Below are 22487 nucleotides of genomic sequence, written 5' to 3'. Positions count from 1 at the left end.
ATGAGACTCAGAAAGTCCTTGATTGGGGTAAGCATTACTTAGTAACAACTGAAAACATTGGTGTGTTATCAGTGTTGTTCTCAGGCTGAAGTCAAAAACACAGCACTGCACCAGCTACTAAGAAGGAGAAAAAATAACTGTTGTAGCCGAACCCAGGACAATATTACACTTACATACAAGCCAGTGAGAGTGTTTAACCCTTCTCCTACCAAGTATTGGCGAAGACTTCTGACCCAGAGCTTATTTATAGATAAGAGTTAACATGGGTTTAATGCAAATGAGTTGTTGGGCAATGGGACTTGCCTTGTGGGAGCAAAAATCAGGTTTGTTTCGTTTGAGCTTCCTCTTGCTGAAGTAACCTGATTTTCCACAGGGAGGTCTAAGTACCAATTGCCTGCTGCGGTTGATGTGTAAAATGTACCTGGTGCAGATTGGTCAGATGATTTTTTTGTAGATCTCATAACAGTTAAAAGAGTTTTTCTAGCGGTTGTAGAAGAGCTTGAAGAACCACCACTCCATTGCAAGGCTGGTCAAAGCATGGATAGAATTCCTTTATGAGGCTGAACACCAGCAATGACTCTCAAGGCTGCTTGTCCCACATCAGCAACTTGGAAGCACACCTTCCTCCTGCTGTTTGCCATTCTTGTCCTGCATTGGGTGAGGAGTGAGCTGTTCTGCCAGAGTCTGATAGTTGAATCAAACTGCATTTCCCTGAGGAGAGATTCCTTACAGAATCTTGGAGTTTTTCCCCTTGAAACTGTGTTGTCATTTCAAGGTGAATACATCCTGGTTAATGTCCTAGATGATTTTCTGAGAGGAAGTCTTGCTCCCTGGGTCTTGGAAGAAGGTATAAAACACTTCAGAAAATTAGGTGTAAAAATGTCAGTTCTGTGTTTTGTCTGGAAAAGAACTGTTTGGGATTATGGTTTCTAGCTTGGCAAGAAATACATTCTGCCTTTTACCAGTTACTCTGAGGTCAAGGTGTACTTACCTTGTTCAGCTATAACCTTGGAACAGGACAACCTTGTGTTCCTGATAAGCTGCTGTTTCTTCTGTGCCATCCTCTTGTGTTTTGTGTGTCAGACCTTTTCCCATTGTGGTTACTTCATGTTGGAATGGTGGCAATTTCCGCATGGAGAAAACCAGCTTGGAGAGTCTGTGCTGTTGTTGGGCTGCAGTGACTGAGCCAGCCTCTGCTGCTATCTAAACAAAAGCAGGATTGAATGGCAGTTGGGTATGTCATTGTCAGGCCTCCAGGGTAAACATCCAGCTGAAAAGCCACTTCAAATAGTTTCTGGATTTATGGGATACTGAAAACATGACGAAGATCATACCGTCAAATATTAGCTTTGTTTCTAAAGGAAGAAAGTAAACTAAGGAGCAAGGTTTTGGTAAAACAATTTTGACAGCATGGTAATGGTATCTGGCAAATCCTGCCAAGGGAAGGCTGTATTCAGGTGGCTCCTGTCATATGTGGGGAACCCTTGGCAAAAAAAAAGTCTTAGGTTTTGCTTTTCTCTTGGAGGGAAAAAGTCCTGACTCTGCTATTAAATTGAGCAGTGAAATAGTTCTGCAGGTGCCAAGAGACAAGCAGTATTACTGTGTGCCGCTTCTTTTTAAGAAAGGAAGGAAGCAAAATTGTTGACCTTAAGTCCTGTCCTCTCTTCCTCTTTCTTCCCTAAAAACTGTGTCTGTAACATAAATACTTAGACACTAGCAGTCTGCATGGATGTGAGGACAAACTGTGCTGCTGATGTGCATTGTTTTTGTAACTGAAATACACTGTATTGAACAAATAATTCAACTGCATGTTAGATGTAAAACAAAATTCCCTCTTGTTGAAGTGGGGAGCACTAGCATTGAGTGCCTTGTTTCATTCAGTGACTTGTTTGCAATGTAAAAGTTTTGTAGTCTTTAGGAAGAACATCAAAACCTCTTACTACATCCAAGAGAAGATAGATTTTTTTGTTTGTTTGTTTGGGTTTTTTTGTTTTGTTTTGGTTTTTTTGAGTGAAATTCTAATATTCCTTTATGTATTAGGCCATCTGTGGTGTTAGTAGTAAGTTTGTTGGCAGAACACAAGAAAAATAGATTTGACTGATAACAGTTCTTAGAATTTGCATTCGTTAAGTTACTTAGCACAGTCTTTAACCAAGAGGAGTCCTGGGTGTTAGAGGGTTTTGGTATTGCTCTTGTGGAGGAGGCAAGCTCGTCATTGAGCTCCCTCTCAAGGGTTTGGGTTTTGCTTTGTTGTTTGTCCGGTGACTACTTAGAGCTCTGGAGAAGAGGAGCAATTTTACTCTTTTGACTGCCTTTTGATCTTGTTTTTTTCTGAACTCCTAGGATGGCCATGTGGAAGTGGCAAGATTACTGCTTGACAGTGGAGCTCAGGTGAACATGCCTGCGGACTCTTTTGAGTCTCCATTGACTCTGGCAGCCTGTGGCGGGCATGTGGAACTGGCAGCGTTGTTGATTGAACGTGGAGCTAACTTGGAAGAGGTCAACGATGAAGGATACACACCTCTAATGGAGGCAGCTAGAGAAGGCCACGAAGAGATGGTGGCACTGTTACTTGGTCAAGGTAACTATTTTGGGACCTTCCATGGACTGTAATTCAATAAGTGTTTGCATGGAAATGTTCTTCAGAACAGGTTGCCATTTTTCAAACAGGCACTGAATAGTGAACGGTTTATGTGGGTAACTTGCACTCTGCATGATCACCTTGGCCTATCTTGAGGTGGTGGTATTGCTGAAAAGCTGTAGAGAAGTGCTTTGAGGTGCTTGGGGGGGTTTCCACTGTAGTTCAATGAAGTTAAAATCTTGTAGTTTGATACACTGTGACTTGAGAATAAAATTTCTGCAGCTCTAAAAATGAGAATTTACACAATAAGAAGATGCCTTGTGCATCAGGAACTGTCTTTGCTGATACTGCTTTCAGTAACTGGTGTTTTGTTTGGTTTTAAGGAGCAAACATCAATGCTCAGACAGAGGAGACACAAGAAACCGCATTAACTCTGGCTTGCTGTGGAGGTTTTCTGGAGGTTGCAGATTTCCTCATTAAAGCAGGAGCTGACATTGAACTGGGTTGTTCTACTCCTTTGATGGAAGCTGCTCAAGAGGGTCATTTGGAGCTGGTCAAATATTTATTAGCTGCGGGTATGGAGTAATTTTGGTAACAGTTTTGTAGAGGCTTATTGTAACATGGAGAGAAACACCTTTACCCATGTTTGTTACCTTCTCATTAGTTGCAGAGGTTTGTGGAACCTTAAGTAGTTTACTAGTGGGACTCTCAATTAAGCTTTTGAAGATTAAGTTGATATGAATGAACTTTTAGTTCATTTTTATTTTTTCTAATCCTATTTCAAAGGATTAAGTTCTCAGTTTCATGCATGTTCAGTTGGAAGGGAGAAGTTAAAAACTTGATGTCTGATGTGGTAAAGGTTATGAAGAGACTTGCATGTGTTCTATGGTGAATCTTGTAAAGCTTACATGGTGTTTACTATTGCTTCAGGGGCTAATGTGCATGCAACAACAGCAACAGGGGACACAGCACTGACATATGCCTGTGAAAATGGCCATACTGATGTAGCAGATGTCTTACTGCAGGCAGGTGCAGATTTGGTAAGTTGTTACCTTCTTAATTAGGAAAGAAAATTAGAAATGTCTTTGTTTCTGGTTTTGTTCTGGGTGCATTGCTGAAAACTTACTGAATTGAATTATTATAATTGTATTCAAATTATCTTCTAACCTTTTTCTTTTAATGAAGTGAGAGTTAGTGATGTTTTCTAATGGATTTTAGGCTGTTCAGTTACCTGAAAGTGTGTAGGTCAGTTACAATACTTTGGTGATTGAGCTCTAAAGCATCTCCAGGCCATTCAGAGTGGCTCTACAGAGAAACAGGGGATTTGGTGGTTCTGTCATACGCAGTTCTGAACAGCATTCAGCTTTAAATTTTTAAGCTGATTATGAGTTATCTCTTGTACCTTCAAGTTTGTTATATTCGTAATGCAGCAAATAGTTGATAGCTCTGCTCCAGTGTAATCTATTGGTGTACCGTAATGGAATTAAGGTGACAGAGGTAAATGGATTTTTATATGTCAGTAGGCTTGTAACCAGTGTGTTAGCAAAAATTGCAGTTAAGCAGAACTGAACACTTTGTGTTTAGGTCATATCCCCACCATGTGCTTGAGTGCTTCTTGTACTGGAGCCTCAGACATGTATGAAGGTAGTTTGATCGATCTGCAAGATATGCTCAGTTCAAATGTTATGTAAATGCTGCATCTGTAGTTTGTGAAACATTAAAGAGGGATCTTCTATGTCTGGTGCCTTTCCATGCAAAAATCCCCAAGGCTGAACTGCATCCTTTGACCCGTGCTACTTCTGAACTTTAAGCCTTTCTCTATCTGCTGTAGGAGCATGAATCAGAAGGTGGAAGAACTCCTCTTATGAAAGCTGCGAGGGCAGGTCACGTTTGCACTGTTCAGTTCTTGATTAGCAAAGGTAAGAGTGTGAAAGGGTGTTGGTTTTCCTGCTGTTAGAAATACTCAAGATTAGGAGCATGTCAGTTCTAGCCTATCTTCCGTGGATTTGTTTCAAATGCTTTAACTCACATAGCTCATTGATTCTCAAATTAGGCATGTAATGATCACCTCTGGTTTCTGGCAAGATAGTTGAATGCTTAGAGTTGATGTGGAGCTTGGAATTGCTGTTTTCTGTCTCTTAAGCTGATGCTGATGGATTTTTCATGGACCTTCCTTGTATGGAGGAGGACTGACCTGAAACTTCCAGTGTGTTGTAAATTTCCTGTGTAGATTGTAGCTTTGCTTCTTTCCTCTACAATCAATCATTTACTAAGATGCATGGATCCCTATGTTAGATCTTAATGTTTGGTTTTGTTTTGTATTTAAAAGAGGCCTAGTTCTGGCACTGTTGGTGGCAAATTTAAAAGCAGTAGGTTCACCTGCCCTGTTATGTTCCATACTTAGACCGTAGCCAGTCTAAGTGAAGAGTGAGCTTGGAGTGCTAGTGCAGGTTGGGTTGCTTTTCTTTTTGTGCTGTGTTAAATAGTCTGATAATAGTAATAATTGGCTGTTTAATTTATCAACTGTAAGACTGCAGCCATGGAGAACCAAGTTTCCATATTTAATAGGAAATTTAATTGTCCCTTTTGGTAAAGGAGAACCAGTTGAAGTATTTTAAAATAATCTTTCCCTCTCTTACTTTTGAAGGAGCAAATGTGAATAGGACCACAGCTAACAATGATCATACAGTGCTGTCGCTGGCCTGTGCTGGAGGTCATTTGGCAGTTGTGGAGTTACTGCTAGCTCATGGTGCTGATCCTACACACAGACTGAAGGTTTGTTGCTCAACTGCCTTATTTCCACTGAGGTGATGTCTCATTAATCTCAAAACTAGTGAAAGCCAACCAAATTTTGGCCTTCTGTGTTTTCTGCAACTGACCCAACATGCCATGGTTTTAAGAGAAGATGCTAGAGCTGGTACTACAGCAGCAGGCATTGTGCTCATGAGCATGTTTATAAAAGTTGGAGTTACTAGGACTGCAGCTTGATTACCAAGATGTAAAAGTTGCACTGCAGTTTTAAAGTCATAATTGTGGAAGGCGAAGGAAAATTTTAGCAGTTACTATAGTTTTGGGGAGTAAATAAAGTCCTTAAACTTACGTGCGGACCTGCTGCAGGTTGAATCAATGTTTATTAAACCAGTCTTAATAGATAGTGTCATGTCTTCCAAAATGCTTCAGTGTTGCCAGGTTTTGATGTTACTGTTCTTTAATAGTGTGATCTTTTCCTCTTTAGGATGGCTCAACTATGTTAATAGAGGCAGCAAAAGGTGGTCATACCAGTGTGGTTTGTTACCTTCTCGATTACCCAAACAACTTGCTTTCTGCTCCTCCTCCTGATGCTACGCAGCTGACCCCACCTTCTCATGATTTAAATAGGGTAAGATTTAGGGGCTTGCTGGCTGTGGGTTTGAGGGGCTTTTTGGTCTTTCTTTTTTGCAGTTTACTCAACTTTAGAGATAAGTTGTGTTCCATCATTTCATGAACTATTGAAGTGTGTGTGGACACACTGAAAATGGCTTTGAGCTGTTGTGAAAATGGTGAAGACTCTTTGAGCATTACTGAGGGGAAAAAACCCAGCACGCAAAAAGGTCTGCTTAAATAATGAGGCTCTTGAGAATTCCATTTGTTGCCTATTGTGGCATGTATTTGCTTCACTGTCTAGAGCACTGTACCATGCTGAGATAAGTAGTGTTTGGCAAGTAATTTTTTTAGGTTAAAAATACAAAGTATATGGAAGTCGGATGATCTGAAATGGTTAACTATTGAACTTGGCATATGAAAAAAATGTATTAAATGTTACGAGTCACCATTAAACTCTGCTTTTCTAACAGATTTTATTTACCTAACTAGATTAGAGTATGAGAAAAGTAATCTGTTAGTATCCAACATTTTAGGCTCCTCGTGTACCAGTGCAGGCGCTGCCAATGGTCGTCCCACCCCAGGAGCCTGACAAACCCCCTGCTAATGTCGCCACAACCCTTCCCATCAGAAATAAAGGTCAGTCTTAGTTCTGGAGCTTATTTTCTAAATGTCTTTCTGAGGTAGAAGATAGAGGGTTGCACTTGTGGCAGAGTAGTTCCTGTGAAGCATGTTTCTGGATTCAGTCAAGGGACCTGCAAGGGTTTTTTGGGTTTTTTTTTTTTTTTTTGGGGTTGTTTTTATTTATTTATTTATTTATTTATTTATTTTAATTTTTATTTTTTTTGGAGTTGTTTATCTGCCAAATACAAAATATCAATCATGAACCCTGTAATCATAAAGCGTCAAGAAATCTGCCTTAAATAAATATGTTAAAACATGTATTAGTCTGACATACTGGACTAATGCAAATTGTCACCCAGAAGCCTATATAAATTTGATAATGGAAGTTGTAAAAACAAATGTTAAACTCCATATTGTAGTTGATTTGAAAACTTGTGCTTACTTAGGAGAGTAGTCGCGGAGTGGGTTTGATTAATTGAAGGCGGAATTTCTTGTGCTAGAAAACATTGAGTCTGATGTGGCTCATGTCCTGCCAGGACTAAATTTGTATCTATTTTGATATTACCATTTTGACACTTAACACTTTCTGTCCTTAAGAATTCTCTTCCAAAACCAATTTATATCAAGGATCAGCAGTAGTGCAAATACAGGCGTGCATATAATAAAAAAAAAATTAATGCTGTGTGTACACTTGTATTGTTCTGGAAATACAGCGAGGATGACTGGAAGAAACTGGGCACCTCCACTGACTCAGACCCTGAGTTGTGATTTGCCTTTCGCCCTTCAAAATTAACCGATTGTTCCTTCTGCAACCGATATGGCAGACCGTGTCAGCTGTGTTACTGTGGACTTCTTCATAAAAGATGAATTGGATGAGTCCATCGCTCATTCTTGCAGGAAGGCTGAAACATTTGCCTTGCCTGGGCAGAGAGCTGAGTTTTGACACAGGCAAAGTCATGTCTGCTAGGGGTAAAATGTAGGGGCTAAACATAACCCTGTTAGATCATGTTAACTATAAATGACTATCCTGGGGTCTAGTACTGTTTGTCAACTGAGCAAAGCTGGATACCTGTAGTGAAAGGATTCAGTAGTTCAAGGAAGCATAGTGCATCCTAAAACTTACCAAGCCACTCACAAAACCAGTGGCCCAGCACAAGTCACCTGTCGCTCAAGATGTTTTTGCATCACTTTTGCTGTGCTTTCAGGGCTGTAACCATACATTTATGTCTTTAACACCATACCAAAAACATCACAGGCACAAAACATCAAGTAAGGAGCCAGCATATCCTTTTCTTTGTTTCCATTTATCTTGTAGTGCCACTTGATAGCAGTGGCTCTTGAGACAATGGCTTCATTGGGCTAAAGTCTTAACAGTTGTTGGAGTAAATGTGTCCATATAGCGCAGGGTTATTTGGGATGTATGTGCAGTAATCTGTCCTGTTAATTGCAATCTGACTGCTGTGTTCAAATTGCTAGTGGAAGATGAGAGTTTTCTTGGAAGGCCTTCCAGTACATGCTGACCTTCTGTGGATGCTGTGTCTTGGTGCATAACTGGCCATGTAGCATCCCAAGAGTAGCTCTGTAATGAGGATGCCATTCGTATGCACTTCATTGGTTCTGAGGGGGTTTCTTTTTCACACAGCTGCTTCTAAACAAAAGTCCAGCAGTCATTTGCCAGCAAACAACCAGGATGTACAGGGTTACATCACCAATCAGTCTCCAGAGAGCATTGTAGAAGAGGCTCAGGGCAAGTTGACAGAGCTGGAGCAGAGGATAAAAGAAGCCATAGAGAAGAATGCTCAGCTGCAGTCCCTGGAATTGGCACATGCTGACCAGCTCACCAAAGAGAAGATTGAGGAGCTGAACAAAACCAGAGAGGAACAAATTCAGAAGAAGCAAAAGATTTTGGAGGAACTGCAGAAAGTGGAGCGAGAGTTACAGCTGAAAACTCAGCAGCAGCTCAAAAAGCAGTATCTAGAAGTAAAAGCGCAAAGAATTCAGCTACAGCAACAGCAACAGTCTTGCCAGCATCTGGGACTACTGACTCCTGTTGGGGTAGGAGAACAACTCTCAGAGGGAGACTATGCACGATTACAACAAGTGGACCCCATCTTGCTTAAAGATGATCCCCAGCAAGCTGCTGCGCAGACGGGTTTTGCACCAATTCAGCCTCTGGCGATGCCACAAGCTTTGCCTCTGGCAGCAGGTTCCTTACCTCCAGGGTCCATCGCAAATCTTACAGAACTGCAAGGTGTTATAGTTGGACAGCCAGTGTTGGGCCAAGCACAACTAGCAGGGCTGGGGCAAGGAATACTGACAGAAACACAGCAAGGGTTAATGGTAGCCAGCCCTGCTCAGACGCTCAATGACACGCTGGATGACATCATGGCAGGTGGGTTTATATTGTTATGAGCAGGTATAATATTTTCTTGACCAGTTGAGGGTATGTCCACTTCTCTATGTGTATGTGTGTTTGTGTATTTCCACAAGCTCTACACCAGGCTACATTAGCCTGCTGGTCCCTGTCTTGAGAAGGGCAGAAAACTAGGTTTAACTTTTCCATTTGCAGGGATGCCTTTACTTTTGTTGAGCTAACTGGTGCTTGTGGGTCAGGTTGGTATGTTGGAAGTGGTGTTTACAACTCTTCACAGTTTGGGGGGGGATGTACTAGGGTCTAATAGTTCCATTTCAGCGGGTTTGTAGCTCAAGAACAGTATCTTGATTATATTAGTTAGTACTTTGGACTAGCTGAGAATTGATTTGGAGCATGCAGAATAGTCTTTGAGCAGCTGTAGCTGCTCAAGGCTGTAATGTGTAAGAAACCTGTAGACTTGTTTCTTGAATGACAGCTTGTTGGGTAGGCCTTGAATAGTCTAACTGTTGACGCTTTTACTTCTGTTTGGAAAAAAATATGATAATCCTCTATATCTACTTAGAAAATGGCTGCTTTGCCAGTGAAAAACAAATTTAGCCTTCCCAAAGCTGTCTTAATCACTTCAGAGAATCTTTAGCCAGTGCTTTAAACCTTAAGTGGTAAAATAAAAGAGTGGAATGTATTTTAAATACCATAGTAAACATGAGGTTTTAGTGTTGCTTTCCTTTATGCCCATTTCAGTTGCACAAAGTCCCCTTTCCATGCCTGAGCAGTTGCTGAGATATTAATTTTGACTCCTTAACTGAGTACGGGATAACTGTTAGGATATAGTACTATAAAAATCACATCACTTGATGAGCATTTCCTGGTGAACTGTCCTCTTTAAAAGTGCTATCTGTTTTGACAAGCCTGCTTTGTAAAGCACATTGAGATGAGGGCATGGGTCAGAGGTCAGGCAGGTCTCCAAGTACATTTTAGGGCAGAGGTGCAGGTTGTGTGTATGCTGCAAGAGTTATTGAAGTGCAGTAATGGTGCAAAGCGAGCTAACTAGTAATAGTTAAAAATATCAGGTACTGATTGTTTAAAATACTTGGAACAACATTTTTTACATTAGGCATCTAATGGGTAACCTGCTGTTCAGGCAGATCCTCATTAAAGATGACTGGGACTTATGGGAGCTACAGAGACTCTTTTCTGACAATCTGGTGTTAGAATTGAAGTGTAGACATACAGACTGGAAGCTGTCAGTGGATGCAAAAATGGATCCAAACTGAATGCATGAAAAAGGATATACAACTATGTCCATCATGTATTGGTAGTGAAGCTTTCTCTCACATGATGCTGCTGGGGTACGTAATAATACCAGCCTACTCAGTTCAGGAGATGGGATAGTTACAGTTGTGGGTTACTCATGCAGAGTCTGTGCGACCATTTTAATTGTGTTCTAAGTATAACTTAACAAATGTCCTAAGTAAAAGTTTATGTGCTTAACTGCATATAACATGTTGAGAATCTACCATTTTAGGTCATGTGCCACGTACCCAAATGCTCATGCATCCTTTTTGGAAAGGTCAGGTACTTCAAATGTGCCTTGGAGTGTTTCTGTACTACTTAGTCCCACCTCTTAGTATGTGCTGCAATTGGTCATGAGGTCTAAATTCACAGAACAGTAGAATGGTTTCTATTGGGCAGGACTGCAGGTGGATCTCACCAGAGCAATGGTAGAGGGGGAGAATCACCTCAGTGTACCCTCTGGCCATGTTCCTTTGGGTGCAGCTCAGGATGCAGTTGGCTTTTGGGTCTGTGAGTGCAGATTGTCAGGTCATGTCCAGCTTTTCATCCACCAGAACCACCAACTCTTTCTCAGTCCCTTCATCCCCCAGCAGATTGAACTCTGTAAGGCATTTGTGTCAAGTCTGTGGAAAGCTATACAGATGCAATTACATCTTTGCTTTTCTGTGAGGTGGCTAATTTTAGGCTTGGTTTTTTTTTTTAAGCAAGAGCTGGCACAGACCTGAGTATACAACTTAAGTGCCAGCTTGAATCCACACATCAGAATTCAGTGTAGAGCTGAAATGGGCTCAATGTAACACAAAACACTTAAACAGCAGCTATATATTTTATGTCTGTTCTATCAGATTTGCTTTTTAATGGGAACCCTCTACAGTATTCCATGGACTAAAATCTCTGTTCTTGAGATGACCTGAGTTGAGTTCCATCACAGAAGCTGCAGCTTGTAGCACCAGTTATGAAAACAAAGCTTCACCTTGACTGTGCAAGCTTTATTTAATCCTCATGTCTGTGCTTAATTAGCTGCAAACAATGAGTTTAATTTTCCCATTTGAAGCACTTGTTTAAAACAAGGCTAGGTGTGCAAGTGCTGTTGATTCAGAGGTGAATACAAGACATGGGTGTTGATGTAGAGGTCAAGTGTTGTTGCTAGATCAACTCTGGGACTCCAAAGTAGGATTCCTTGCTGTTAGGGAAAGAAATTCATGTTCCCGGAGTGCTACAAGTTTGCCTGGAAACACAGTGAGAGAATGTACCAAGTTAAGGAATTTGGGGTTGGGGGTTGTGGTGTTCAAGGAAAGAAGTAGGATGAGTTGAAGAAATAGTAAATAATCTTTCAGGTTGATCTTTGAGATCCTACCTGATCCTGCTGGAATGAATGACACAAAAAAGATTTTCTCTTCAGCTTCAAGTGCTGCACAAGGTCTTAGCTTGCAGTGAAGCTAGTGAACAGGAGTTTGCTTTGTAACTCTTGAATTAAAAAAAACGTGTTAAATGGTGTGTTAAGGATATAAAGAATAAAATGTATCTGTTTTGAGCAGCACATTTTTTTTGGAAGTAGTAACTACTTGAAGGATTATGTCCAGTAGAGAAGCCTCACAAAGGAACTTCAGGAATCTTGAAGCACTTGATAAGATTAATTCCTGGAAGCTACCTTGTGGGATGAGTCAGTTTTAACTGTAACTGTCTAAATACCTAAGAATATGCTTTGACTGCAGGTTCTTCACAGAAACTCAGTACTGAAAAAAGCACCAGCATCACAGAAAATTTGTGATGTTCTGTCCCACTTGTGACCTATGCAGGAGCCATAGGAAACTGAGGATGAAAGCTTTTATGCCCTGGTGTAACTACAACTGGTTGCTGCCAATGGTTGTATTGTTCTTGCGAGTGTATGGTGAATGCATCTAAACCTTTGTCCTTGGAATGTTGAAAGACTTACATCTATTGCTAGGCAGTTGGTTTTGAGTGGGATAGAGCCTGTGGTAGCCCGCCTTTTGGACTAATATATATACATCTAAAACTGTATATATAAATATAAATGCCAATATATATAAAAATACCTAATAATCATCACTACTACTGGTGTGGGATTGCTTTCAGGCTGCATCCATAGAGCTGTTAGCTCATAGAAGCCACACTGTGTGTTTGTTCTGGAATTCAGAACATAACTGGGACTCTTGTAATTCAAGGCATGTTATGCATCTGAAGTGCTCTCTATTGATTTTTAAGCATGTGTGGCAGGAATGTATCTTTTAATAACCTAAGATACTACAGAGTAATTGGGGGCAGAGGGGAAGGAACTGATGTGGAACAAGCCTGTTGAGTTGGCTTGAAGTAAGTTGGAAAAAGCTGAGCTATCTAATACATTTCTTGTAAGGAATTTCATTTTTTCAGTCTCTCATCTTGGCTTATTGCAATGAAATGTAAAACAGTTTTTACACATCTGCTGTTGACCTTACAGGAGATAAGGGGTAAATAAGTAAAAAAAAAAAATAAAAAAAAAACGGTATGGCCATGATCAGACAACACTAGTAGGAAACTTAGTGGTTGATATAAAAATGAAATGGGATTGTAAAGGTGCTTGGTTTCTGTAACATCTTGCACTTGGTGAAAATATGAAGTATTCAAGGAAGTAGCAAACTTGAACGGTGCGAACAGCTCCATGTTCCTTACAGGAACATGTTGGGCTTTTTCCAGACACGTGGTTTGATGCAGGACATGCAGATGAGTGAAGGGAAAAAACCCTCTTGGGTTAGTTCTCGGGTTTTTTAATTGGTCAGTGTCTCTCCTCTGATACGGGGGCAGCAGCTGTAAGACTAGTGCTTCTCTTGGGCTGTTGGGCATGGGGGAGAAGGTAGCAGTTGTGAGGATGTCCTCTTTTTATTATTGTTGTGGTTTAAGCCCAGCCAGTAACTCATAACCACGCAGCCACTCACTCACCCCTTCTTAATCCAGTGCATGGTAACAGTTACTTTTCTCCTTCTTAGTAGCTGGTGCAGTGCTGTGTTATCTGCATTGTTCTGAGACTAAAGACAAAACAGAGCACTGCACCAACTAAGAAGGAGAAAAGTAACTGTTACAGCTGAACTCAGGACAGTTGTAAAGAGAGAGAAAGCTTAGATGGCCAGAAAGAAATGAAGAGCAGCTATGCTCCTGATATCAGGAAGCACAAAACTGACATGTAGAAGACTTGAACTAGTGAAATAATGCTTTGACAGATGTTTTCTGACAAGCTTGACCTTGTTCTGTAATGCGATGAACACTGGTAGCTGGTCCCATACAAAGCTGTGTATATACTAAAATATTCTAATGGTGCACTAGCTTTGAAGACTTTGTTATCTCAGGCATGAAGTCATGATGTCTTCATGTTCAACTGCATGCTCCCCTGAAGGATGTTTCACTCCAATCTTTGGTTAGTAACTCCCTTAGACCATAATCTTTCACCTTCTGACACTATATTTTGACTTAGTTTCTGTGTTTCTTTTAATCCATACTTAGTGTGATTTGTCTTGTAACATGAGAACAGTTTTCAGAAGACACTCTGATACAGAGATCAAGGGAGTTTGAATTTTTATTTACTTTTAAATATAAGGTTGTGATTTTTGTAAGTTCTTTGAGTCTCCCAGTGACATTTATTAGCTTCTTTTCTGGGGTTTGATATGAGAAGTCCAGAAATGAAATTAGTAATGGATGAAAAACCTGGCAGAGGTGGAAGTACACAAATTGGTGTGTTAGGATACAGTTTTTGTAGCATCTATTCAAAAACTTATTCACACAAAATGTAGAAGGTACTTTCCAGTAGCTGGCAGTTAGGGATTATTAAACCTGTTTGGAAAAAAACCCAACCAAACAGGACTTGAAAATTTGAGGTTTAAGAGGCATTATTTTCATGTTCCATGAGGATACTCCCTGGTGTGTACTAGATAAACACTGAGAGCACGTGGAAAGTGCCTGTCTTTCTTTTTTGCAGTTAAAGGTGCTTTTATCAACTCAACAGAAGAAGGGAACAGGAAAAACAGAAGGGAACTGTAATCCATTTTGTCCTTTGCTGATCACACTTGATAAAGACCTGGAGAAAAGTCAGGGAGAAAAACGTGGAGTTATTTTAAGAAGGGGGAAGAAAAAGAAGAGTAGGAAAATGAGATATTTTCCTCAAAGGCTGTTTTAGATTAGTTTCTTTGTTTTTTCAAGCACTGTATGTATGAAATGAAATGTGGCAGTCAATGCTTTTTTATGTCAATTTACTGTCACCAGCTGTAAAATGGTATTACCTTTTGGTTATCCTAACAACCATGACCAAAGTTTCTGCAAAATGGCTGTTCAGAAGCATTCACTGCTCTGGTTTTAACCAGTTCTGCCATATGAGCATCCTGACACTAGCACTTTTTTTATTTTTTTTATTATTTTTTTTTTTGTCATGTTTACGGGGGCTGGGTGCAGGGGTGAAGGTTGGACGGACACTTATATGAATATCTTTAAACTGTTTTAAGAAAAACTGGATAGATACCCATTGACTGGACTTGCTCTGCTGTCCCGCTTCTCAAGGTATGGAACTCCTGGTCCAGTTAACTGAACTGTTGGAGGATATATACATATACATAGATACGTGATGGGCTTCTGGAACACATGCCAGTCTGGTACTTCACTATTTTCTTTGCATACAATTAACTTTTTTCATAGTTGCTAAATTGAAAGAGTTAAAGGCCCAAAGATTGGGTGAAATATGTGGAAAATAAGTATTTGTGGAACTTTTTGTAGAGAGTCCTGTCTGCCAGTGGGAGTTCTGTCCCACTGTCCACTTGTCACATTCAGCTTCAGAAGTGAAGTGTTTTGCTTTTACTGAGTGTAATTATTCTGTTCAACAGCAGTGAGTGGAAGAGCATCTGCAATGTCAAACACTCCTACCCACAGCATTGCAACTTCTGTCTCCCAACCTCAGACGCCAACTCCGAGTCCTATCATTTCTCCCTCAGCCATGCTACCAATCTACCCTGCTATAGATATCGATGCTCAGGTAAGCCCACAATTGTCCCTAGAGGGACATCTATCATGGCATAGAGGCACGAGGCTGTTTTGTTTCTGTGGCCTGAAAAATTTAGCACTAGTCACCAGCTCTGTTGTTTAATGAATTGGGTTCTAGAGATTTGCTGCTTTTAGAAAGCCTCTGTGACTCCCTGGAGAGTTGCAGCCTGTTTTTCTCTGTGCTCTCGCTGAATAAGAGGAAGTCTTCGAATGACTGAACACTTGCATTTCTTATTTCTTTGTTGTCAGAGTGATAATGAGAAATAGCAAAGTTGTCTTCTGAAAGAAATAAAATATTTTTCTGGGCTGATCTAAGACAAAAAACCTAAATCTTAAAACATGGCACACATTTTTTTTCCAGTTGTGCTTGAGGTTGTTGGCGAGTGATCACCCAGCTTGACAGGAGTAGGAAAGTATTGAAGCTATTAACAAGGGGAAGTAATACAAGCTCTCATTTCCACTAAAGAAGAGACATTTTCTTACTGCAAGTAATTATAAAAAGGGCTGCTTAATGTTGACTTGCAGCTAGCTGGCCATCAAAAATCTCAAACCAGATGCATATACTAACTAGTATACATGTATGCATAGGCCTAGACTATATGTAACATGGTTAATGTGGGCACTGTAGAGAAGAGGAAGGGTGTGAGATTGTGGAGAAAGGGAGAGAAACCTCTAGAAAAGCGTCTTGGCTACTTCAGCTGCTTGTGGTGCTTGACTTGGCCTCCTCTGTGACCATGTCCAGGAGCTCTTGGCATAACCTGACTGGCCTTGTTAGCTGGTAGACACCAGTGCAGATCAAGGTTATGGTAAGTTGCCAACTACGCTGGATCATAACAGAGTAAACTAAAAATAAGTTCTCAGAGTAGCTAAGAAGTGTGTGTGTGTGTGTGTGTGTGTGTTACAGGCTTTGGGATGGTTTTGGTGTTTAGTGCTTGTTTAAGAATAGAGAAGTGCCATTTTAGTCAGTCCTTGCGCTGTAACTAACAGTGCCAGGAGTCCTCCAAATTTCTCAGTTGCTCTTTCAAATAGGATGGTAGCCATTTATATGGGTTCTGGCAACACTGAGAAATGACATGCAGGTTACTGGGTTGCAAGAGTTTCACAGTCAGAGTCGAAGTTGATAAGGGCTCAGTTCCACTATCATGAGCTATCTGCCAATAGAAATGGTCACTTGGAGACTATGTATGAGTCTTAACAGAGAAAAAAGAGCTAAAGATGAATTCTTATCTTCATTATGCCATCTAATGATCCCTGTGAAGCAGTGGTAAAGAAGTTGATCAAGTTATCAAAGCACACATGAGATGTCTGTTCTTGAAGGATCTTGGTTCTTGTCAGGAATTGTTCTCATGTCAATTCAGTTGGGAGATGTGAGAACTAGAATCCTATTACCAACTTGGAACACAAAAGATAACTGGGAAGTAATGAGTGTCTTACACTTACATAAGCTTTTTATTGTCACAGGTATAGTTTTACTTGGGCTAGTGTGCAATATGAAGGGGTTGTACTTGAAAAAGGGAATACTTATTTTCTGTATCTGATGTCTGTTTCTTTTAGACTGAGAGTAATCATGACACAGCATTGACACTTGCTTGTGCTGGTGGCCATGAAGAGCTAGTACAGACACTGCTAGAGAGAGGAGCTAATATTGAACACAGGGACAAGAAAGGTAAGTACCTCACGGTGGCAATACAGACCCTATCTGGTATTCTAGTATCACACCGAATAAACATGCAATATGCATAGTCTTCATGTGGAGCTTTTTGGCCTTACTTTTTATGCTATGAATGTGGATTCTTCAAACATCTTTTTTCATTTCAGGATTTACTCCGCTTATTTTGGCTGCTACAGCTGGCCACGTGGGCGTTGTTGAAATCTTACTGGATAATGGAGCTGATATTGAAGCCCAGTCTGAGAGAACCAAGGACACTCCCTTGTCTTTGGCTTGCTCAGGAGGGAGACAAGAGGTGAAGTAAAATTTAAGTCTTCAAAAGCCTTGTGTAGATCACGAGTTCTGTCAGTGTACTGAAGCAGTCTGCAAGAAAAGTTACAGTAACTTAATTCAGCATTCTGTTTTAGAATGGTCTGCTTTAAAAGGATGCAGAGCTTCCCATTGTCCAAGTTTTAGATTGCAGCATGTCTTTAGAGATTGCTTTTCTCTGTTTCTAAGCTGGCCTGGTGCTGTGCACATGACCTCATGACTGTAATCATCATCGGCTCATTATGGGGCTCTTACCAGCGTAGTTAAATGTAGATACAAAAGTGAATGTGAGGAGTGTTCTTATTGAGAAGCTGGAGTTAGGCATGAATCAGATTCCTATATGAGCTAAGAAAACTATATGAGTTCAGAAAGCTAATGGATCCTGTATAAGGCATAGGATATTGGAATACTGCAGATGACTCCAGTGTGTCTCGCTAAAACCACAAAAATTGTTTCTCAAATGATTGAGCAACAGTAAATGTAGGGGTAAAAAACTGTATTATGTGACTTAATCAAAATGCAGATCCCTTTTGTTGTGGTTTTGGTTTTGTGGTGTTTTTTTTTTTTTTTTTTTTTTTTCCTTTTCTTTTAACTAATGGGTGCTATAGATCTTAAGTGTATAATTCTGTTAATGCTTGTACTATTTGGATTGCAAAAGCCACAGTGGAAGCTGTATAATCTGGTACAAAGTCACCTTCGTCTGTGGCCATCTGGAAATTAATGAGGTTGGAGACATCTCTCCTGCTTCTGCAGATTGTCTGAACAGTAATACTGTTGTATTTAAAAGGTGGTTACTTCCCTTGACAAAACCTTACTGAAAACTCGAAGCTCTTCTGGCCTGCTTTTAGTGCCATCCAGAAGCTTTTAGGCACTGAGGGAATGAGGTGCAATGAGAATCCCATGCTCTCTGGGGAAGGGAGAGGCATCCCTTTTAGTAACTCTGTCCTAGCAGCCTCATACAGCAGAGGGTGAATTGAAGCCTAACTTTTTAGAGAGCTGATTGATCTGTGTTTCTCAAACAGATCAGTTGTTATTGAGGAATGAATCATGGGTGTTTTTTCATGCTTTTTTGGGAAGAAGATGGGAAAACACTGGGTGTTGGGTAGTAGAGATGATGTTGGCAGGCCCTCCACCCCAGTTTTTGTTTTAGACACTGTGTTTGTCCAGTGATTTCACAGGAACATACTCTGACTGAAAAGCCCTTAGCTTTTGTTGCACAGGTCTAATCTAAACATGTTTTAAGCTTAAAAGCTGAAAGTGGAACAAATTAAACGTTGCAATGGAGATAAGACAGTGGGTTGTCATCTCGATGTTCGTTTTGATTTTAAGTCACTTTAGGTTCTTGTCAGGTGATCTGCAGAAACTTCATTACAGAATGCAAGCTTTGTGTAGACTATGGGAAGCTATGAATTGCTTGGGCTGTAAATGAATCTGCAAAGAAGGAATAATTAATGTAAGAAGTATTTGTGCTGGTTTTGTTAATGTAAAGTGCAAGCCAGCTGTGGGACACAGCCAGCGAGGGATGCAAATCTTAATTTTACTAATAGCTCTTGCATGAGATACCTGTGGATAATCTACACACTTCTTGATGTAGTGCTGTATACAGAGAATGTAAGATATAGAAGCATTGTGGAGCAGACAAGATAGAACTGCTTTCTTGGTTGCTCCACAGCTTTGGTTTGAGGATGTTTTTAACATGATAGTGAGCATTGAGAGGACAAAAAGCAATACCTGTTCAAACTGAGTTTAGCTTTGGCAGTCATAAAAGTTGGCTGAAATACTCATAAAAAGATATAAATTTCTTCCTGCTGTTACAACATTAGATATGAATGGTCTAAGCATGCTAATTGGGTGATCAAGATTGATTTTTTTTTTTTTTTTTTTTTTTTTTTTTTTTAAAGGAAGTTTTACAGTGGCTTGGGGAACATTGTTGCAGCCTCATTATTTGTTCGTGGAGGTGAAGAGTATAGGGAAGCAACAGAGTAAAATAGCTTTCAGACTGATGTTGGAAGATGTCAGTGATATATTTAGGCTTTAGAAAGCATTTGCCCTGGGATGGATGTGCAAATCTGGGAGAAAACTGAATGTTATGTTTTACAATGCTGCAGGTGGTGGAGTTGCTGCTAGCTCGAGGGGCAAACAAGGAGCACAGGAATGTTTCTGATTATACACCTTTAAGCCTCGCTGCATCGGGTGGCTACGTGAACATTATCAAGATCCTGCTAAATGCTGGGGCAGAAATAAATTCCAGGCAAGTTCCCTTTTCACCCCTTATCTCATGGCTTTTGTAGTGGTTCTGCCTTTCCAGAAGGATTCCTTGAAAACTGTGGAGCAAAATCTCATTATTCTTACCTGGTCACAACCAGTATATTGTTTAATTTGTAGTAGGCTTCTTTTAAGTCGGAAATGAAAGGTTTTGACTCACTTTTAACTTCCATCTCCCTCTGTTTGTATTTTGTGAACTTCTTTCCTATACCATACAATCAGTCATCTTTTGTTGAAGATAAAAAGTCTTCTTACTCTGGTTGGCCAGCTGGGTTGAAATTAGTTCAGGGTTAGATCAGGGGTGTGTTTTATCCCATTGGTTTCCCTCTGTAGCTTAAGGGGAAAGCTTTTGCTGTGTGTATATGAATGTATGTAAAGCTTGTGCACCCAGTGTGAGCTAGAAAATTGCCCTGAGCTGCACAAGTCAAATGAAAGGTTCAAGCAAAACTTATGTACCTCATGAGAGATGGCTTTAAATTTAAAGCAATTAAAAGGTAATGTGTAGTATTTCCAAACAGAAGTACTTGTCCTAAGCAGTGCTACTATGGAGAACTTCTTGCAATTTCAGTAATAATTGCTATGTAGCTGAGTTTTTTGCTATTGGATAAGTACTCTGCCTTCACTAGCTCTCTTAAAGTCATTTTAGAAATGTGACTAGTATTTTATAGAGCTTCTTGGTTTTTCTTCCTTCTCTTTCAGAACTGGTAGTAAATTGGGCATTTCTCCCTTAATGCTGGCGGCTATGAATGGACATACTGCTGCTGTCAAGCTGTTACTGGACATGGGCTCTGATATAAATGCCCAGATAGAGACTAACAGGAACACAGCTCTGACTCTGGCTTGTTTCCAGGGGAGAACTGAAGTGGTTAGTCTGCTGCTTGACAGAAAAGCTAATGTGGAACATAGAGCTAAGGTAAGGAGCAAATGGCTGACTAAGTCTCCAAAAACAGATGCTTCAAAGTCATCACTTCTCTGGGGTTGTCTGATTTTCATTGTCTTTTGTGCAGGTTGACTTCTTCTAGGTCAGTTGGATCCATATATTGTAAAGGAAATCATGGCTGTATTAGTGTATTTAAGGTCTAGTATTTTGGTGGTTCATCAAAAATAAGTATTTCATCTGAAGCCTTAATTAATTTCCAGGTGCTTACAAACATAAGAAGAGTAATCCACTAACTTAAAAAAAAAAAAAAAAAAAAAAAAAAGGAGAGAAGGCTTCAGAGTATTCAAAAATAAGTAACAATTGGAGTCTGTACACCAGAGCTAGACGTATGTTGCTGGAAGCTGAAATAAATCCTGGCTCTCAAGTAAACACCCAACTAATTGCTTATTTTTCTTGCTTGATTGTCTAAGACTGGTCTCACACCATTAATGGAAGCAGCTTCTGGTGGATATGCAGAAGTGGGCAGAGTTCTGCTGGACAAGGGTGCAGATGTTAATGCTCCTCCAGTACCTTCTTCAAGAGATACAGCTTTAACTATTGCAGCAGACAAAGGGCACTACAAATTCTGTGAGCTCCTCATTAGCAGGTACTGTATTTGCAGCTATGCTTCTTGAAGAAAAACATCTGTAATATGGCCTTAGACTAATCTTTCACAATATATAATACTCTTTTCCATTATATGCTACAGGGTAAGAAATGGGAAAGGTTCTCTGTGTGTCGACCATCACTATGTATTTTTATCCATCAGAAGTTATCTGTTCTCTGTGGTGTTAGTGCTTTGCCCAAATGGACTAATTAATTTTTTTCTGTCTCACTAAATCATGAATGTTAGAAATAAACAACTTCTTGTGAAGTTTACAGACATGGTACTCGTAACCATGACACAGAGCCATCATAGATAGTAACATAAAGTCCTTAAACAACACAAGATGTGCACAAAGCATACATCTTAATGTTTTGGTTTTGGCTTTTTTTCCTAGCTTGATCATGGAGCACATTGAGTATAATCGTGTTTTCTGAGCAGCTTTAGAGTATTAAAAGTACTTTTTAGGCTGAGTAGAGGCTTTTGACAGCATCAGATGAAAAAAAAATTCTGGGAGCTGAAGCACTCTGTCAATGCATATGCTTGATGTAAAAACGAGTACTGAATTTTACCCTGTTGTTCTTGTGTTGCATGTCCAGTTGACCAATCCAGTTGATACAAGAAATGAAAGCCTGGTCGAGAATTCTGATTGAGAGTCTTTGTTTTTGTAGAGGAGCTCACATTGATGTGCGTAACAAGAAGGGGAACACTCCACTGTGGCTGGCAGCCAACGGAGGGCATCTAGATGTTGTCCAGCTGCTAGTTCAGGCTGGAGCTGATGTGGATGCTGCTGATAACAGGAAGATAACTCCTCTTATGGCAGCCTTTCGAAAGGTAGAAAGTTCAGTTTTGGTCTCACCTTGTGTTGTCTGAATCATTCGTATGCAGTCGTTATAAGTAGAGTGTAGCTGACAGGAACTACCTCTTTAAAAATATGTCAAATAATTTGAATTTTTGCCTTTGAATCCCCCAAAATAGGTACGTGTGTCACCAGTGGAACATCTGTGTTAAAGTCGACTAGAAGTTTGCTTTATAGTCTGGTTCTTCTGTGTCTGTTGAGAGGCAAAATTGCAGTGTATTTGTGCAGAAGCAGGGGAATATGTGATGAAACTGGGGGGAAATTGAATTGACATCTTATGCAAGAGAGGATGAGCTCTTTTGTCAAAAACCCTGTGGCTTAGCCTGATTTGGCTCTAGAGACAGTTGTTAGCAAGGGAGTGAAGTTCAAGTGCTGTAGTACTTGGAAAAATAGCAGATGACTGCAGGAGCCTGCAGGTATTTAGTTAGCAGAGCTGGGCATTTGATAACTACCAAAATAAAAGGCAGAAGTTTGTGAAAATATGGCTGGATTAAAGATAACCTGACAACAGGTACTGTAATTTTTTGCCTTTGTATGAAGAAACATCTCTCCCTAGTTTAGGAGGTGATGAAGATTAAAAAGTAAGTTGAGGACATGGTTTGAAGGAGGTG

At 40.2% G+C, this 22487-nt stretch overlaps 1 protein-coding gene across 5 annotated transcripts in view; it reads left to right on the top strand.

Moving 5' to 3' along the window:
• Positions 1–22487, top strand: part of ANKRD17 (ankyrin repeat domain 17) — a 91364-nt gene that overhangs the window by 54499 nt on the left and 14378 nt on the right. For 4 of the 5 annotated variants that reach the window (XM_080629597.1, XM_080629598.1, XM_080629595.1 and 1 more), the window contains exons 8-22: positions 2344–2581; positions 2965–3156; positions 3512–3621; positions 4413–4500; positions 5229–5356; positions 5817–5960; positions 6478–6580; positions 8208–8957; positions 15095–15243; positions 16806–16917; positions 17070–17215; positions 19338–19480; positions 20194–20407; positions 20845–21020; positions 21689–21851. In XM_080629597.1, coding sequence (XP_080485723.1) covers positions 2344–2581; positions 2965–3156; positions 3512–3621; positions 4413–4500; positions 5229–5356; positions 5817–5960; positions 6478–6580; positions 8208–8957; positions 15095–15243; positions 16806–16917; positions 17070–17215; positions 19338–19480; positions 20194–20407; positions 20845–21020; positions 21689–21851 — 2856 coding nt within the window. The remainder of the gene's footprint in view (positions 1–2343; positions 2582–2964; positions 3157–3511; positions 3622–4412; positions 4501–5228; positions 5357–5816; positions 5961–6477; positions 6581–8207; positions 8958–15094; positions 15244–16805; positions 16918–17069; positions 17216–19337; positions 19481–20193; positions 20408–20844; positions 21021–21688; positions 21852–22487) is intronic. The other variant, XM_080629596.1, reaches the window with a different exon arrangement.

Source organism: Psittacula echo, assembly GCF_963264785.1.
Source record: "Psittacula echo genome assembly, chromosome: 1".
Taxonomy (NCBI): Eukaryota; Metazoa; Chordata; class Aves; order Psittaciformes; family Psittacidae; genus Psittacula; species Psittacula echo.
This window is presented reverse-complemented; position numbering and strand designations above follow the sequence as displayed.